General features: G+C 45.8%; 1 protein-coding gene across 1 annotated transcript in view; it reads left to right on the forward strand.

Annotated features, from left to right (window-relative positions):
- Positions 1-1,230: 1,230 nt before the first annotated feature.
- IQGAP1 (IQ motif containing GTPase activating protein 1) overlaps positions 1,231-20,513 on the forward strand; it is a 254,871-nt gene continuing 235,588 nt past the window's right edge. Inside the window, exon 1 of the mRNA XM_089676402.1 lies at positions 1,231-1,384. Coding sequence (XP_089532528.1) covers positions 1,336-1,384 — 49 coding nt within the window. The 5' untranslated portion in view covers positions 1,231-1,335. The remainder of the gene's footprint in view (positions 1,385-20,513) is intronic.

Genomic DNA, 20,513 nt, shown 5'->3' on the forward strand with positions numbered 1-20,513 from the left:
TATCTGTCTGAAAAAAATGCTAAACAATTCATATGGGTACAGTGTTGCATGACCGCGCAATTATCATTCAAAGTGTGATAGCACTGAAAGCTGAAAATTGGCCTGGACAGGAAGGGGTTGAAAGTGTGCGGATTCTCCGGACTTGAAGTGGTTAAAAGTGGAGCTAAACGGATCAAGACTTCACTGTTTTCATATCCGTTTACATCCGTTTTTTTCATCAGTTTTTACATCAGTTTTTTTATATCCTTTACCAATGCAAATAGAGATGCAAAAATGGACCATATGTCCGTTTAAGTCCGTTTTTCTTCCATTGTGGTTTTCTTCCGTTCAAAAAAATGTATGTTAACGGATACGGACATTAACGGAAGTAAATGCATGATCCTCCGGTTACATCCGCTAGTCCATAGAAATTCATGGGTGTCCGTTTGTCATCCGTAAACGGACAGATGAAAAGCAGACACATAAAACGCCTGTGTGAAAGAGCCCTACCTTAGCTGGGATACTCTCCTTAGCGATGGCAGCAGTCATTATACTCCATGTTGCTTTTGGCAAAGTCTACTGGCTACTGTCTGTCGAATGCGGCCCATTCAAGTGAATGCTTGCAATGCATGCTGTTGTGATGTGCCAGTGCGGGCATCAAGGGGTTTAAAGCAGGTGGTACAAATCAAACGCTCTGTGAAGTGTGACCTGAATGTGGATCACTCTTCAGAGAAGACTGCCATTGTGCATGAGCCCTTACGCTTTTTACATTTTAGCCTGCGGCTCCTTCAGCTTTTGCAGCCTTTTAGGTGCTGCGACTGCAAAGGGGTTGGGAAACTCTGATCTGCTCTATAAATAAAGAAACCAAATCTTGGCTTTAGATCTTCTTTTGGATTTTGGGTGAGGTGTAGCTGACATATGGATGGGGGGGGGGGGGACAGAAATAAGAGGGTGTGTCCCCCAAGTATTTCTAGCTATAAGCTGATTGGCTACAAGTTACCACCTCCACGTTGTAGCCCCTCCCAGTTTGTGAAGTTTTGGTAACTTTGTAAAGCATTGTGATGTATAGGAGGATGGGTGTCTATAGGACGTATACAGGAGGGTGTAGAGTATACAGCAGGGTGTATACAGGAGGGTGTAGAGTATACAGCAGGGTGTATACAGGAGGGTACGCGGGAGATCAGAGTGGAAGTGAAGTGTATACATTGTATCAGTGTGTCTTCTCTCCTATTGGCTGAGGACGGGGAGGGGGCGGGCCGGCACACCCTGCTCTCTCTCGGCGCTCGGTGTCCTTTCGGCTCCTCGCTCTCACCTTCCCTCCTCCGGGCGGATCAGATCGGACGAGAAGAAGTCACCATGTCCTTCTCGGATGATGTGGACGGGCTGCTCCGTCCTCACTATGGCTGTAAGTGGAGCTGCCCTGTGCAGTGTCGGTGTATGTTGGGTGGGGTGTGATCTCCATCGCCCGGGGCTGATCTTCCTGCCACGGAGCCGTGGAGGGGGTGAGGGTGTCAGTGTGATGTGTACACCGTGTGTGGGGGGCGCTCTGCACTCCTAGGACCATGCATGACAACTTGCTGCAAAACTTTCCATGCGATGATCTGGGGGAGGGGGCAGGGCTGGCAGAGTGTGTGTTGTGGGGGGGGGGGGGTCCTCTGATCAGGGGGTGCTGGGACTTGTAGTGCACCAGATGAGCTCCCCTCCCTCATCCACTCTGAATCCATGGCATGCTGGTCATTGGCTGCCTGATTTCCTTAGTCATGTGACCGGTGCTGTCACCAGGTGAGCTGAACATAAACTGTACAATCTGATTGTACAATCTCCAACAACTATGTCATATGAAGACACATCTAAAGATTCCATTTAGATCCAATCAGACGGGCCCTCGCTCTACGTAATTGATGGTAGAAAGGGAGGAGTTCGGAACTGGACTGAACCTGGAAAGAAGCTGTCACTACCACCCAAGCAACTGTGCCAACTCCACAAAGGGGTGGGGCTTAGTACAGTGACAGCTTCTTGGGGGGATTGCTCAGGTGGGTTTGGACTAGGATCTGAATACAGCTGAGTTGATGAGGGATGAGTTTGGACCAAACCTGAAAGGAAGCTGTCACTGCTGCCCAATCAGCTATGGCCAGGGCATTCCCCACTCTGCATCTGCACAAAGGGGGTGGGGCTGTGCATGACATCATTGAGCATTCCCCGCTCTGCATCTGCACAAAGGGGGTGGGGCTGTGCATGACATCACTGACCTACTATGGCCACATTAGGTCAATGACAATGGCCATATTAGGTCAATGATGTCATGCATAGCCCTGTCCCTTTGTGCAGATGCAGAGCGGGGAATGCTCAATGATGTCATGCACAGCCCCACCCCCTTTGTGCACATGCAGGGTGGGGAATGCTCAAAGATGTCATGCACAGCCCCACCCCCTTTGTGCACATGCAGGGTGGGGAATGCTCAAAGATGTCATGCACAGCCCCACCCCCTTTGTGCAGATGCAAGGTGGGGAATGCTCAGTGATGTCATGCACAGCACCGCCCCTTTGTGCACATGCAGGGTGGGGAATGCTCAAAGATGTCCTGCACAGCACCGCCCCTTTGTGCACATGCAGGGTGGGGAATGCTCAAAGATGTCCTGCACAGCACCGCCCCTTTGTGCAGATGCAGGGTGGGGAATGCTCAATGATGTCATGCATGGCCCCGCCCCTTTGTGCAGGATGGGGAATGCTCAATGATGTCCTGCACAGCCCCGCCCCTTTTTTGCATATGCAGGGTGGGGAATGCTCAATGATGTCATGCACAGCCCCACCCCTTTTTGCAGATGCGGGGTGGGGAATGCTCAGTGATGTCATGCACGACCCCGCCCCTTTGTGCAGATGCAGGGTGGGGAATGCTCTGGCCATAGCTGATTGGGCAGCAGTGACAGCTTCCTTCCAAGTTTGGTCCAAATCCAAGCTTATCCCTACTCAGATCCCAGTGTGAGCCCACCTCAGCAGTCCCACCAGGAAGCTGTCAGTGGGTCAGTCATAAGTAGCCGAGGCATTCCCTGCCCTAAAGCTGCATGAATATAAAGGGTGGGGCAGGAAATGCCTCAACTACTTATTGGCTCAGTACAGTGACAACCTCCTGGCGGGATCGCTGGGGTGGGTTTGAACTAAGACCTGAATGGGTATGAGCTTGGATTTGGACCTGTCTGGACGGAAGCCATCACTGCCACCCAGTCAACTGTGGCCAGGGCATTCCCTGCTGCTGCCACCTGTACACAGAGGGGTTGGGCATGACATCTCTGCCCTAATATAGCCTTGTGGGCAGTGTCATTGATCTTATGTGGCCATATTAGGTACCGTAAATGATTTCATGAGCATGTGCAGGGTGGGGAATGCCCTGGTCATAGTTGATTGGACAGGCGTAACAGTTTCTTTGGTCCAAGCTCATTCATATTCAGAATTTACGTCCTAGTCTGAATCCACATGAGCTCCCACTAGAAAGCCTTCACCTGTAGTGTGCCAATCCCAAATGGCTTCAGCATCCCCGCCCTGCATTCTCAAAAATGGTTGTATATGTGGGGTGGGGAATGCCTCGGCTGATCATAATTGTCCCAGTAAGTGACAGCTTCCTGGATGGATTTCTCAGGTGGCTTCACACTAGGATTTGAACATGCTTGAGCTCATCCCTAATCTCTATCTACCAGCAATTATGTAGTGCAAGGGCATGCCTGACTGGATGCAAATGAAATGGGTTGTTGAGGTGTTTCCTATATCCTACCACATTACCTAGTTTTGGTAAATCTTAAGGTGATTGTATAGTGTATGGCCAGCCTTAGGAGGCAATGATTCTATAGAATGAATTAGGACCTTCCACCGTTGTCTTCATCATTGCTGGATTAGAAGGACTCCAGGCTTCCACCTCATCTGCATTCAGTGCTCTTTATAATAAGTTTCAGCTTTGCAAGTCTTGCGTTTTGTCGGAGCTCAGTAGGGGAATCCCTTGTGTTCCTCTTAGTAAAGGTTTAGTTTCAGATAATCATGTATGCTTCTTGTACCTGGAAATAGTGTTTCCCCGTCGCCCATCGTTTCATTTATAATCTGCTTAGTATACTGCTGCCTGTACAAAAAACTCCTAGGTAGGTGACCCCCCCCCATCTAGATGGCAGGACACGGTGGATGTTTGGTACCGGCCCCCAGCTTCACAGGATCGAGTGATCAGGTTCATTGGAACCCCTGCCTGTACTCTGCTCTCACTCTGTCCCTTGGTTGCCAGAGCGGCTGAACTCATCATTGTGCGGCAGAAAGAGCGAGCGCGGTGCACATGCAGAGAATTTGAATGAGCCTGAGCGCTTGTTCCTTGAAACTGGGGGCATGTGCACTGCGTCCTGTCATCTAGACGGGGAAAGGGGTTACCTACCTAGGAGTTTTTCAGGCAGGCTTGGGAGAGGCAGCACACAGCCTACAGGGTTTATGAAATGTACTGGAGGTGGTGGAATGCATGGACAATTTCATTGTGACGGTAAACTAACCCTCAAAGGCTTGTTTGCACGCTCATTATGCAGTTCCACATGTGCGTTTACATGCATTTGTAATGTGTTAGTGGTGTGCTTAAGGCATTATTTATGTTTTTACTGTGTTCTGGTGCATTTATGTTTAAAACCATGCAGCATGCTGTATTCTAGATGCACATGAAAGCACCACAATGGTGTAAACTGGGCTCATTAAAAGACATTCATTTTTCTTGCTTGTGCATGCATACTCCATTTAAAAACACTTTCAGCTGCATCTGGTGTAAATGAGCCCTAAAATTGGCCATGTATGTGGCAGAGCCCAGCTAATCAGACTCTTCGCCCAGCATGCCAAACTACTGTGCCGCCCATGGCTGTAATGGAGAATGCTAGGGAAATATTGATCAAGGTAGAGTTGTATTAGGCTCAGTGCACACTAGCATTTTTTAAGCTCCTAGAAACTGTTATTAGCATTTTTATTCTGCTCGTAGGAGCTAAATAGTGTTCTCCTATGTGCACTACTGTAGGCTATTAAGCTAGATTCACATATGTGCGGTTGGTGCTGCTGCGGATCCGCACAAAAATCTGTGCAACTGCACAGAAGAATGTGGACCCTCAGGCGGGTGCCAAAAGTTCTAATGGCACACCGCCCGCACTGGAAATTGCAACCGTACTGGGAACCGAGGTTCCCGTGCGGGCTGCGTTTTCAGAAGAAGTGCAGGGACTTCTTCCATGCGTGTCCCACGCAAAACGTGGACCGCAGGAACGCACATATGTGAACCACGGCTTAGTGTTTTTTGAGCTTCAGCTTCTAGTAACAGGGAAAAAAAATTTTTGTAGAGTTTTTTTTTTTTTTTCTTCTTGGAGTGTTTTTCCAGCAGAAAAAACCCGCTAAGTACATCTAAATGCAACTAAAATGCTACTAACAGCTTTTTTCTAGCTTTTTCTGTACTGCAAAAATGCTAAAAAACAACGAACACTCCTAAACGCTACTAAAGTACGCTATTACCAGCATTTTCTATCCGTTAGTGTGCATGGAGCCTTAAAGTTCATGTGAAAAATTCCTGGTTTCTGGTGATGCTGGTTTGCTGGTATGATTGGTTGTAATGACTAATAATTTGGGTGTTTTTATGTACACGGTAGCAACAGGTGTTCCATATAGCTGCCCATAGAAATCACTGGCTATACGCGAACATACACTGGTACTTACATAAACGCACACACACATGCATGTGGACAAATGACCCTAGACGCAGACTACATGCATACGTCTGTACACGTGAGTTTATGCCAGTACTAGTGTATACAGCCATTGAATTCTATAGGCAGCTGTATGCGGCACCTGTGTCTCCCGGGTGGAGAAATACACCCACATTTTGCACCATATGGCCCCAGACGCCCATGTGCATGAAGCCCTATCTAGTGGTCGGTGTATTTCTCTTCAATGATCATACATAGAATGAATGAACTGCCACACAAAGATGGTGGAAGAGTTGAGGCAGGTCAAGCACATGATGAATATTATGAGGATTTTTCGATCTTCTAATCTGTGAAAAGATCTGAACATCTGTGGCCAACTTTAGCACTATCTGAATAAGACATCAGTTCAAAGTAGATTGATATCTGTACTCGCTATCTGGAGTGAAGACATTTTGGCCAACGTATTGACATTTTAAGGATTAGACGTGACTCTATAGGAATGCTGCTATAGCCTGTCTATTGAATAGGCCGAGCTGTGTTTATGAAGTATATATACAAAGGATGTGTCCCGCCACAGGAAAGTGTCAGTGCTTGTCACCATTGGTTGTTTACAAATGTATACTATAATGAATGTAATGATTGTTGGAGTGGAATTTAAAAGAGCTGACCTGAGATCTGTAGCTCTCAGAACTGTCACGGACAGCTCACAACCGAGTACCAAGGATCGGGTGCTGGTAGGATGGCTCCCAATGACATCAACACTGTTCAGACAGCTACAAAACTGGGAGTCCCTTCTACTGGCCCCAGGTATGACAGCCCATTTAGAGCGCTGAATCCTATCAGCGTAATGGGGTTAAAGGAATAGTCTACCTTTTGAAAAAAAAAAAAAATGCATCCATATTGCTAACAGCAAAAATATGCAATAATATATTTTTTTCATTTGAGCCTACAAAGCATTGCAACCGTGATCAGTGGACTATTCCTCCAGCTTAGGTCCATGCAAAGGTACAGATCTTCAGTTATGGAGCTGGAGGAAGTATCTATAGACAAGTGCCGTGATATCACCACACTTGCGCTCCATTGAGAACTAGAGCTCCTCTGCGATGGTGGAGGATAAGACTTGCCAGTTTTTAATTTTTTCTGTGAATGAATAAGGCAAGCCATTGATTATGCGATTTTCTTTCCTACAACCATGGTTTGCAGGAAAGAAGATTACTAGATTCCCCCCATCAACATGGTCAGTATTGATGGGGAAATCCCTCCTGTGGATCTATTGTGTTCGCCCTGCGGGGAGCCTTCCATGCCAGAAAAACAATTATTATTACTAGGGATTATAGCCACAGGCAGTAATTGCTTGCTAAAAATTCTACATGTTAGTTGTACCCAAGTCCATTGATGGTCACCTTGGGTACAATCAGCCTGCCAGTAGATGGATCAAATCTTGGCTGGTCGGCTTAGAACAGTTGTATGGGCGGAGCTGCGCCAAAATTCAAATTGAACTGGAGCTACGTAACACCCTAAGTATGGATATAACCGAAAACTTGGTCTGAAAGATGGACTAAAAATTGGTTATTTCTTGGTTGCAAAAGCTGTTTACTAGTTCAGTCCTGTATTAAGTCTCGGAGCCTTAAGGCCTGACTACGCTTGTCCTAACCTGCCACTAGACTGTTAAAACTCCCGCTCGCCCTTCCTGCTGTTGATAAAAAATTTGCAGTTGGGCAATAAGATTGCTCTGGAAACCTGCAGCTTTCATGTCTGCTGGGGAGATGTTGAAACACATGGTTTAGGTTACACCCAGACTGTGGTGGAAGAGTGAGTGGAACGAGGAAAGAATTGTGCGCCACAATGTTACTCGCTCCCTCACCACATATACTGTATGTGTACTGGCAATCACTGCTTAGCTAAAAGTTCACCTTTACATTAATAATAAACGCATCTTTTTTGCAGGTAAAAAAATGTGCATTTATGTATTTATTTTTTTCTTGGAAGCCTATAAAGCATTGCATGCGTGATCACGGGTGCAGTGTCAGGCCCTTGCAGACTGTCAGTACATTGTATGCCTCTTTCTCCACAGGTAGGTACTTAAAGCAGAGTTCCAGCTGAGAAAAAAATAAATAGAAGTCAGCAGCTACAAAAACTGTAGCTGCTGACTTTTAAAATACAGACACTTATCTGTCCCTTGGTCCAGCGGTGTCCTCACCATGGCTGGCTTCATCGGCTGGCTTCTCTCCTTGGTGCCAGCATCTTCAGTGACAGCTTGCGGCTTAACAGCCGGGTGCCCACTGTACATGTGCGAGAAGGCGAGAAGCACTGCGCTTTGTGAATGGCCCCGTAGTCTTCTGGGACCTGTCACGTGTCCCAGAAGACTAGGGAGAGAGGGAGAGGACAACTTCTGCTTCCAATCGCCTAGGCGATTGCAGCGGAAGTGGGAGCGGGGACCTGTCAAATTCGGGTACCTGCTCCCCAAAGGTACCAATCCTTATTAGGGAGCGGGGGACAAAGGCTTAAAGCGGAACTTTCACTTTTGGGTGGATCTCCACTTTAAGTCTAGGAATCTCTATGGACAAGGAGAGCACTTACCAAGTGTCCTCACAGTTCGTTGAAAATTACAAGCCGTCTGCTGCAATGGCTGATGATAGTTGTAATTCTTTCATTCATCCATTCATTCACGGAACTCCGTAAATGAATGAAACATCTATGTGGGTGGAGCCCCGCATGCCTGTGCTGTTTACAAATTGTGACAGCGGGTGCAGGAAGAAGATCTGCTGTCGCAAGGGGGAGTGCGCCGGGGGTAAAGTGGTGGATGCTCAGCTTGTTACACCCTAAATATAGGTGTAACATGTTGAGAAAGGTGAACCTATTCTTTAACATTGGGGAAATGATCTATGTGATTATAGAGCCGAATATTTTTATTTATAAGAAGCAATCTAAGAACAGTGATGTGAGTCTCAAAGCTGAACTTTAAGTATGGTCCTAATTGCACATTGGTCTAGCATGGCACAAGGGAAGCAAACTCATTGTAGTAGTCAGTGCTACTACAGTGATATCTGCCTTGTTCTGGGTCTTGTACTGCTTGGCTGCCCCTCTGTACGCTGACTACAGGGGGTCACTGGCATGGCACTGCTGCCATTTACAGAACTTCATGTATTTTTTTTCCATTAATACAAGACTTTCTCTGTTTAAACAAGGTGGAACGGAGGGATGGTTATGTCACAATCTCCTAACCGATCAAATCAGAGAACAGCCTGTATTCTTTGAAAAAAATACAAGGTGTTCTGTGTATTGCGGCAGTGCCAAGTGAGTGAACCCCTGTGGTCATTATACAGAGGGGAAGCCACTCCGCATAGGACCCTGAGGATCACAGAGATCACTGTAGTAGCATCAACTACTACAATGATTGTCAGCGTCCACAGGAGCCCCTTGACAAACACAACAATGTAATAGAGAGGAATCTTTCAATAAGGACACTAGTTCTGGTGGCAGTCAGGGACGTCTGTTGTGGCTATGGGAAAGTGAAGGGAAATCTCCACATTGGGACACAGATGGCATACAAAAAAACTAAAGGGGCTGTAAACTATTAAGGTTGAGCTTCAGTTTGGTGTGAACCTAGAAGTGAGCTGTTATTGCTGGGCCAGCGAACTGCCCACAACTACACAGGGATGGGGATGACATAAGTGACTTAAAGTGGTTCTAGAGGCAAAAGTTTTTTTTCACCAGCCCCCCTAAACACTTACCGGAGCCCGATCTCAATCCATCGCTGTGTCCGTCTGCAGTAGTTCTTCTCCCCTCTCTCTCTTCTCACAGGAGACGAAGTAGCAATAGGAGCCATTGGCTTCTGCTGCTCTCAACCAAATCCAGTGAGGGGGCGGAGCCAAGCCACGCTGTGTATCTCTATAAATGCACACAGCCTGGCTCAGGATTGAGCCCACACAAGTGCTCCTCTTAGCAAGCTACCTGGTGAAGAGGTGGAGCTAAGATTGCCAGCGGGGGACCACAGAAGAGGAGGTTTGGGGCTGTTCTGTGCAAAGCCACTGCACAGAGCAGGTAAGTATGACATGTTTTTATTTTAGGAAAAAAATGTAATCTTTACAATCATTTTAATATGGCCACTTTGGGTCAATGACATTGACCTTGTGCTTATTTTAGGTAGATTGTCACCGGCATCTCTGTCCCTTTTGGACGGGTTTGGACTGTCATTCATGTCACGTGTCAGCCTGTCAGGAATTGGTCATCTGTATGGGCCAGTCATCTGTGGCCAGGGCATCCCCCACCCTGCAGACGCACATATACAAGGGGCATGTATGGGCAGCTTTACTCTATTTGAAATGGGAAAAAAAGATTTTTCCCTAGTTCTATTTTAAGATCTTGAATTCCTCTTCCTGAAAAGCCAAGGAATATTAGAATAACCTGGAGGCTAAATAAAACCGCATAGTCCTACAGGACCACATGCCACCACTTGTTCTATGCTATGAGACATGATTTTTGAGACTAGGAGACTTGAATTTCAGTTCATATGTACAGTATATGCCGTATACCTTTTACTATACACATGCTGTATAAGCCACAGTGATCCTTGGTTGTAACTGATTACGGCAGCATATTATAGGACCTCAAATTACAGTTTACTAGGAGCTGGATCTGAGTAGTTGCTTGTAAATCTAGCTTCTAGGGCCTGGTCACCAGCATGCTTTTATTGTGTGTGACTTACTGCATTAAAGTGGAACTCTTGGATCTTTGTTGAAAAACAAAAACAAAAAAAAAAACCACACTGTAAGGGTTAACTGCTAGTTAAAGCAGAACAACACTGTATCTGAGCACCACAAACCAAAACCGCTGTTTAATTCATTTTTAATATTCAAAACAAATCTTCCCATCCATCCATGTCTCCATGCTTTATTCTGCTGAAAAAAAATCACTTTGAAAAACACCCCCAAGCATTTCTGGTCATGGCCATCTTGAGTACGGTCAGGTGATTCATGTAGCATTACTTCCTGGGATCCATCTGTCCTTAGCTTGGGCAAGCAGACAGGAGGGAGTACTTAGCTGAGAAAGCCCTCCTCCCCTCCTGAAGACTCCGGGAAAGCAATATATAATTTGCCTAGACCAGAAACAAGGAAGTATCTGAAGAAATTTAAAAAATACGTTTTAAACAAGTATAATATAATTTCCCAGCTATTTACTAATGCGAACAGCATAAGGATTAAAAATAGTTAATGTTGATTGAGAAAGTGAAGTTCTGCTTTAGGTCCGGGGGTGGAAGAATACGCTGTAATACTTTCCTTATTCCTAGTTTCAGCAGGCTTCTTGCAATCACCTTTTCTCTCTGACGCTCCAAGCTGTCGGAAGGCCCTCACCTCCCTCACATATAATGGAGGACCACTGATTCTGCACTGTATCAGATGTTGTCAGAGTGTGATGGCCAGACACTTGGGGAATCCATTGCACAGGGTGGTGGAAGCCTGCTGGAGTGATGAATGAAGTATTACTGCTTTTCCCTGAACCCCTAGAGGAGGCAAGAGTGATTATAGAAAATTCCTGGAATTCAGCTTTAAATATAACAGGCCATTGCATTCTGGTGGTTTTATTCATACCACAGGGGTGTGTTTATAGCATGGGGTCTAAAAGGGTATCTAAACCCAATGTACTATATTGCAGCTTACAAGTCCTTGGATGTGGTGGCTGCATTTGATTTCTTTTTTAAGCTTTATCCCCATGTATTTTTACCTGGTGCTCCTGGAAATAACACACTTCTTGTCTTTGTGGCTATGCTAATTTCTCTACTGTATTTATGGAGTGGGATCATGGTTGTCATACAGCTTGGATTCCAAACATGTCTTCCTTCGTTCAGATCCTCTGCATGATGAATTGATGGGATCAGAAGAGAAAGATGAAATAAGCTTTCATCCTGCAGGAAGTGAAAAGCAGTGGCGTCCCTAGGGGTGTGCGCGCCGCACCAGGTGACACCTATCTCACGGGGTGACACCAAAAAGTTTTACAGCAAGCCGACGATGGATTGGATCTGCGGTAACACATGGTGTCGCCCCTCCAGAGGTGGACGGTCCCTGTCATGCACACACAGCCTGGCTTTTCCCCTCCCTCTGTTCCGGTCGCACCCCCCGGACCGGTGTTGCAACCTATACTGGGTTAACTGATCTTGCAAGCCGACGATCCCCGGAAGATGGCTCGGATCTGCGGATTTGGGAGCATAATGGATTGGAGTCCGATCCACGTGTTACTGCACCAGGTGACACTGACCCTAGGGATGTCCCTGGTGAGAAGGACATTGCATTTCTAGCAAGATCATCATGTATTTTCTGTACTTGCTGGAAATGTTTTTGAAAAATAAGACTGCATCTAAGGACCGGTTAGTTGCAATATATTATGATTTTTTTCATTTTGTATACACTTTCCAGGAAGAATGCAACTGTTTGCTTGTATCACCACAGCATGTATAGAAAGGATCTGTATTCTTGGGTTGGCTGTAATCCCATATTGCCCAGTTAGTTGATGTAATGTTCAGCAGAAGCTCCAGGTGTTTTTCCAATACTGTGCAATACGCTTATGTCATTAGTATGAGGTTTGGTCATATGAAGTTTGGTACTGTGATGGTACACATTTCAGGATGCTGGAAGAATGCTGATTTATGTGTCAGCTGACCATTCAGTGCTCTTGTGGTATCTTCCTTTCTGACGTGTTCAGTAGCCGGCTGTCTCTTCTGGCTTCTTGCAGCCGGCCCCTGATGATGCATCGCCAGGTCCACCCTTCACACTGTGTCCTCCCTGCACTACTGGGATACAGTTGTGGCCAAAATTATTCAACCCCCAATGCTGTAAAGGGGTTTAGGGACTATAGTGTACATTTGGAATTGTATTCAGAATCAAATCCTACAAGGACGTTGTAACTACCCAAATGCAACTAAAATGACATCAATTGTTTATGTAATACAGTAGTAAATGGTTCTTATGTGGTTTCTTCATTGCCACAATTATTCAACCCCTTAAAGACTACCACTCTGAAGAACAGAGGTTCATACAGGTGCTTTCCATCAGGTATTGAAAACACCTGTGGATGTCACCGAGCAGCAATCAAGCATAATAAGCACCAATTAGGCAGCTTTAAAATGACTGTGATACTCAGCTCCTTCTAGACATTTACTGGTGTGGTTACAAACATGGTGAAGGCAAGAGAATGGTCCAGGAAGACAAGAGAAGAGGTGATTTCTCTTCACAGGAAGGGCAATGGCTATAAGAAGATTGCAAAGATGTTAAACATACCAAGAGACACCTTAGGAAGCATCATTCGCAAATTCAAGGCAAAGGGCACTGTTGAAACGCTACCTGGTCGTGGCAGAAAGAAGATGCTGACTTCGACTGCTGTGCGCTACCTGAAGCGTAGAGTGGAGAGAAGTCCCCGTGTGACTGCTGAGGAACTGAGAAAAGATTTGTCAGATGTGGGTACAGAAGTTTCAGCCCAGACAATAAGACGCACACTGCGTAATGAAGGCCTCCGTGCCAGAACTCCCAGGCGTACCCCCTTGCTGTCTCCAAAGAATAAGAAGAGTCGACTGCAGTATGCCAAAAGCCATGTGGACAAACCACAAAAGTTGTGGGATAGTGTTCTGTGGACTGATGAAACAAAATTAGAACTGTTTGGGCCCATGGATCAACGCTATGTTTGGAGGAGGAAGAACAAGGCCTATGATGAAAAGAACACCTTGCCTACTGTGAAGCATGGTGGAGGGTCAATCATGCTTTGGGGCTGTTTTGCTTCTGCAGGTACAGGGAAGCTTCAGCGTGTGCAAGGTACCATGAATTCTCTTCAGTACCAGGAGATATTGGATGGAAACGTGATGCAGTCCGTCACACACCTGAGGCTTGGGAGACGTTGGACCTTTCAACAGGACAATGATCCCAAGCATACCTCCAAGTCCACTAGAGCATGGTTGCAGAGGAAAGGCTGGAACATTTTGGAGTGGCCATCGCAGTCACCAGACTTAAATCCGATTGAGAACCTCTGGTGGGACTTAAAGAAAGCAGTTGCAGTGCGCAAGCCTAAGAATGTGACTGAACTGGAGGCCTTTGCCCATGAAGAATGGGCGAAGATACCCGTAGATCGCTGCAAGACACTTGTGTCAAGCTATGCTTCACGTTTAAAAGCTGTTATAACTGTAAAAGGATGCTGTACTAAGTACTAAGATTGAATGTCACTTGGGGGTTGAATAAAACTGATAATGCTGTGAGCACAGAAAAGACATTTGTGGTTATTTCATTATAACTGTTATGTTATATTTGTCTGACCTACAAGTGCCTCTTTAATGTAAATGTAAGCAAGATGACTGAATGATCAAAAGCAATGTCAAACTGGCCAAAACACTCAATTTCAGTGGGGGTTGAATAATTTTGGCCACAACTGTATGTGACCGGGATATACCAGGAGGCTGAAGGAGCAGTACAACCACTCGCGCCTTGTTTTTGGAGTGACATTTCACTTTATGACGCTGGAGCGTTATACTTTGTGTTACGCTTCTTGAAGACCCTATGATGAGATCTATAGTCTTGAGTTTCTAGGTCTGTGCACCTTTTATGGCTAACAAAAGAGGGTCGCACTCAACCTGCTGGATTCTTAAATATATATTTTAAAAAATGCATTTTATGTTCTGAAGAATACAGTGCGAGGACCCGAAATACACAAAGGTGGGCAAGGGCACCAAATATGCCCAAGGAACAGGAGTCAAGAGTTAGAGCGAGTAGAAAGGCTTGCGGTGTCGCTCCAAGTCAGACGGACAAAGATTACCCTGCTGGCATATAGAGGATGGGAGCCGGTGTCTCAATATGGTTACGCGAGTGGAAGCACGAGTCATGAGAAAGGACAGATAACGCTCAACCAGCCCAACAACGTCAGGATGAATTACTTTATTGGGCTGGTTGAGCGGATCCGTCCTTTCCCAAGAGTCAGGAGTTATGTTGCTTCCTGGTGGAGAAACCAAGACATACTCACCGGTCACTGTATTAGGTACACCTTGCCAGTGCCAAGAAAATTTCCCCCCACCATTACACCACCACCAGCCTGAACCATTGATGCAAGGCAGGATGGATTCATGAAAAATATTGGTGATAGAAAATTGTGTGCTGCCCAATGATTAAATGAATAGTGAAATAATAAATTTGAGCTGCTGCAAACACAGGATGGATTCATGCTTTCATGTTGTTTACGCCAAATTCTGATGCAACCAGTCTGCCCATTCTCCTCTGACCTCAACAAGGCATTTTCATCCACACAACTGTCACTCACTGGATATTTTCTGTTTTTCGGACCATTCTCTGTAAACCCTAGAGATGGTTGTGCATGAAAATCCCAGTAGATCACCAGTTTTTGAAATGCTCAGGCCAACCAACCATCTGGCACCAACAACCATGCCACATTCAAAGTCTTTTAAATCCCCTTTTTTCCCAATTCTGATGCTCGGTTTGAACTTCAGTTGTCTTCATTACGTCTAGATGCCTAAATGCATTGAGTTGCTGCCATGTGATTGGCTGATCAGCAATTTGTGTTACCAAGCGATTGAACAGGTGTGTCTAATAAAGTGGCCGGTGAGTGTATGAGAAACCAGGGAATGAGCCCATAGGACTTCAACTAAACAATAAAATATCACTTTTAGGATTGATTGGCTGTTGCAAGTTTATAACATTGGTCTACTTGTAAATGTAGAAAATGTCAGTTTGACGTGTACAACTTTTATTGTGGCTAGAAACTGTTTTTGAGCCAATGATAAGTCAGATGCATTTGTTTATTTATTGGCACTTCTTGTATGAACAGTTATAAATGTGCTCTGCAAAGCATTCAAGATGCCGATTTCGCACTGTGGATATGATATTGCGGATACAGCGCGCTGGGAAGATGTTCTATTTCTTAGGGTCTTGGCAGGGGATAAGACCCCATCCATTTCTGGCAGAAGACGATTTTCTTAAAGTTCATTCCATAAGAACACATGTTCATCTGACAGTTGAGGAACAAGGTCGTAATTAGGAACAGTCCTTTTCTGGAATCAGCCATTCTAAAAAAAATGGCTGTAGACTGGTGTCAGACAGGAGCTTGTAAAAGCTGGAATTTTCCAAATAAAGTGGTGCCCCAGCCATTTATTAAAGCTGAAGTAACATTCTTTCCCAGAATGCAATGTTTTCTAATATGACAGGTTGATGAATGACGGGGTCCACCTCCTCTAATCACAAAATGCTTTACATTTTGGAAAAGAATCCTATGAATTCTGTGAATTGGTGAGAGAGGAGGAGGGGTTGGGTGAGCAGTGCTGATGCTTCACTTTGCACCCGCTGATCTAAACCCCCCCCAAAGTACCAGAAGATCACGGCTGTGAGGAGTATCCGGCATTGGGGGATGGAAAATTTCTACAGTAAGTAACCGCCAGCTGCATGTAGGACAGACTTCATTAGGGGTAAGTCATGCCCCTGGTGCCATAGTGAAATATTTTTTTAAATATTTCAGCTTTAAAATTTAGTTTTGGATAAAATGGGGGAGGGATAGTCTCCTTGACAGTTCCCCTCCTTTGGTGATTTATCCGAATTCCCTTATAAAGCTCGCTCCCATGGTCGCTTCCGAGTCGCCTCTGTGTGCCTCAGCCCTGCCCCGCACCCTTCTCACTGGCTGTGATTGACAGCAGCGGGAGCCAATTCTCAGCCAATGAGAAGAGAGAGACCTGGGATAGCCAAGGCTCCCGTGCACAGCACTGGCTCAAGATGGGGCTCAGGTAAATATTAGGGTGGACTGTGGGGGGGACAAAAACACAGGTTTTTTTACTTTCATGCATAGAATGCATGAGGGTAAAAAAACTGTCTTTACAACCACTTTACTGGCCACTGAACAAAACAAAATCTAACAGAAAAAACTGCTTGTTCACATGGGTGTCCAGAGGCAGTAAAATTTGATGATTGAGCCATGTTTTCACCGACCGCCCTCCTACAGAAGGGCATGCAGGGCTGTACACGTAGCACAATACTTTGCTTCTCTGTTTGTAGGGAAAATGAAACTGCATGTCTCGTTCATTGTGCAGTACTGTCACCAAATTCAACCCATTTAAGTGTATGGGGCTGCACTGTAACTGTGCACATGATTGCAGAGCGGGGCTTCAGACTTTTGAAGGTTACATACGTATCTCCTTCTCACTGCCTGTCAAATGGCCTCTGAAATGGGATGCACTGTGGACCACTTTTCAGAGGGGCAGCAAGGTCTGTTGTACGTGGATGAATCCCCCCGCTAGGCTCTTGTATCGGCGGGTTGTAATGTGAGGGGGGGTTGTATTGTGAGGGGGGGGTTGTATTGTGAGGGGGGGGTTGTATTGTGAGGGGGGGTTGTATTGTGACGATGGGTTAAAATAAAAAGACGTTATACTTACCTGCTCTGTAAAATAATATTGCACAGAAAGGTCCGTCGCCTTCTCTTCTGGCAGTTCCCTGCTGCCTTCTTTTAGTAAGCTGGGTGCTAACGGGTGTGGAAATTAAAAAAAAAAAAAATTGTCCAGGGACTAAGGCTGGCCATAGATTATCCAATTTTCTTGAGATTTTTGGTTTAGATTTACCAAAAACCATATAATAGGAGGTCAAACCTAACACTTTCAATTGTATCCAATTAGGCGGGCCCTTGCACTACATAGTTGAAGGTAAATCTAAAGGAAATTGGGCAGAAAATTGTATAGTGTATGGCCAGCCTTAATCTGTGTCCCAATCTACTTTTCCAGATAAAAAAAACAAAACTGTATTTAAATCGGAGGTGATATTAGGAATGTCTGGGGCCCTTAAAAACAAAAGGGGCTTTATGGTGATTTAAACGTTTAATATTTTTACCATTGTGCTGTATATCTCCTCCTCCCCTCCCTGCCTGTCTCCAGCCCCGCACCCGGGGACTAGAAGGGAGGGGAGAGACCTTGCAGTGTAATGAGCACCGATTGGCTGCTCCTTAGGAAAGGGGAGTGTCTGGCTTATCCTTGATCCCTTTCGCTGCCAGAGCCGTTTTTTGCACAAGTTTAAAAAATCATTTTAGACCTGAAGATTACATAAAACCCCCAAACATTATATATTTTCTGAAAGCAGAGATCCTAGAGAAAAAAATAGTGGCAGTTACAATTTTTTATGTCGCACGATATTACCACAAATTTTCAGTAACCAATACAAGACCCTGCATGTCTGCCCTGTACTCCACTGAATGTAATTCAGTGTGCATTGTACCGTAATACATTCTTTCCCAGCTTCCATGGCCGGGAATCTCTCAACAGGGACCCAGAAGTGACATCATAATGTCATTTCTGGGTCAGGAAAAGAAGGGGAGGGAAGCACATGTCCATTCTCCTCCCTCTCCTCTAGCCGACGGTGGTGAGCCAGTCCTGGGCCCGCAGATGGCCTGCAGTGACCTCACAGGTGAGGGCTTGCACTGTGTGGAAGCAATCAGGCAAGCACTGCCACCCGAATGCTTCCCCTGACAGATGAACACGCTGCTTGCAGCAGGGCTAAAGGTAGAAAAAAAAAAACTACATGCCCGGAACTACATGTCCCGGGCGTCGGGTGATAGGAATCAACCATCTCTGTGCTAAGGAGGCATCAGTGTACATGTGCTCTTGAACCAGGCTTTGTGCATCCATAGACACACATAGCGCTTTAACCAACACCCCCACATACTAATCACAGGAGTTTGACTGACAGTGGCTCCTGCTGGAAGTGAAGTGAAGGAAGTGATGTTGCAACCAAGATGGAAGTGGGGGGGGGGGGGGGGGCAGACCTCTCCTCATCTTTGTTTCCAATGGTAGCAGTAAATGGTGGATGAGGGTATAACAATATGTGGATGGGGACAGCAATATGATTTGGCAGGTGCCCTATTACTTCCTTTTCGATGAAAACCGGGAAGAAAATGTTTTGCTGGAGCTTCCCTCTAAACATTGCATTATGCAATATTTGTGCTAAAGCTGAGAATTTCTACATTGATGTGGGGAAGTATAGATAGCCATAGGCGTTGCACAGTTGTTTCACTATCTGACCATATTTTACCTCTTTGTGACTATGATGGAAGAGGAGGTATTGGCACGTACCGCTTTTAAGAAAAAGTGTGTGTGTGCAGGAATACTAGACAACATAGGCGTAGCTTGAAGCTTGTGGGCCTCAATGCAAAAGTTGACCTGCTCCCCCTCCCACCCGCAGCTTCCATGGTGCACCAAGATACGCCCATGGGCTTGTATGTAAAAGAGGAACCTCCGAGGACCCTCTAATTACATACAAGCCCATTGCTTTCAACAGACCTGCCTGCCCCCACCTTGTGTTCATGTCCATGATTGATCAGGCTGAGCGGCTGTATTGGGCTGGGTGGGGAAGCTGAGCAGAGAGTGCGCCACTGGGGGAAAGGACTTTCCCTGTCACCCTGTGTACGTGAAACTGGAAACTCAGATGGTTTGGAACAGGCCCGGCTAGCCTGGGGACTCGGTGGAGATTTATCTAAATAACATGAGAGATCAAAGGTCAGCGGGGTTCTGCTCCCTTTCACCCTTTTATTAGCAAGATCTAACTAAATAGTAAAGAAAACATAGAATAAAAATATAATAAAACAAATGTCACTGTAAAAATATAAACTTAGTCTGCCTTATCAGTGTCAGTCAGTAGAGCAGAGGGCCGTGTCAATATGGTCGTGGACAGTGTCGTTAAAGCTGTGGGTGGTGTGTGGACAGTGTCGTTGGAGCTGTGGGTGGTGTGTGGACAGTGTCGTTGGAGCTGTGGGTGGTGTGTGGACAGTGTCGTTGGAGCTGTGGGTGGTGTGTGGACAGTGTCGTTGGAGCTGTGGGTGGTGTGTGGACAGTGTCAGATTTTCATTTCTAATCTGTAGCCTCAACTACACAGAACAAATGAACCACAATAGCTTTGTACAGAGCTTCCCATTCACCCACAAACTGAAGCATAGTAAACACAGTTTACTATGCTTCAGTTGTGAATGAACACCGTGAGTGATTGGTACTGATCACTCACTGTGTTCTTTCGGAAAAGTAAGGGGCTGGTAAATGACATATATTTACTGGCTTCTCTCCCAAATCTCCATCCTGAAACACCCCCTGCAACAGCCGGCAGGAGAGAAGGGAAGCTGGCAGCTCTGCGGTGGTGGTGGCCACGGAAGCACGCAGGGGACCCGGGCAAAAGGAAGGGGAACCTGGATGGGAGGGGAGGCATTTATTGGAGAGGATCTCTTTTTTTCCCTGCAGTAGCGGAGTGCCAGCAGGAGGGAGAGAAGGAGGCTTTCAATGGCAGCAAGAGGAAAGGAGATCAATAACAGTAAATTCTGCTCCTGCTCTTGCTCCTGTCCAGATTTTGTAAAACTTAATATGACAGGGCGGTTCCTGAGGTTCCCGTGGGGGCTGCGTTTTTCAAAGACGTGCAGGGACTTCTTTACCTGCGTGGCACGGGAGTCCATTCAAATGAATGGGCTCTCATTCCCGTGCAAAACGCGGACCGCACGGCCGCATAGATGTGAACCGGGGGTTAAGGAATCGGTGGGATAGAAACATGGAAGCTGCCATTAATGACACTGTTTCCCATTCACATCTGAACATTTTGTAAAGCAATTCTGCAAGTATGAAACAATTCAAGAATCCAATTATTCTCAAATGATCCATTCAGACCTGAGCATTGTGTTGCTAATCTCATGAAGCTTGAAAAAGTACATGAGCCTCTTTGGGACAGAACCGTCTGTTTTTTTTTTTTTTTTTGCCCAATAGATGCTTGAAAAGCGCATGTTTATGTGCAATTTTAGGCACTTAATTTAAAAGTCCATGGAGTAATAAATGCATGGTTCTGGT

This window comes from Staurois parvus, unplaced genomic scaffold (assembly GCF_062004578.1).
Source record: "Staurois parvus isolate SC_StPar_1 unplaced genomic scaffold, SC_StPar_1.0 ptg000168l, whole genome shotgun sequence".
In the NCBI taxonomy this organism is placed as follows: domain Eukaryota; kingdom Metazoa; phylum Chordata; class Amphibia; order Anura; family Ranidae; genus Staurois; species Staurois parvus.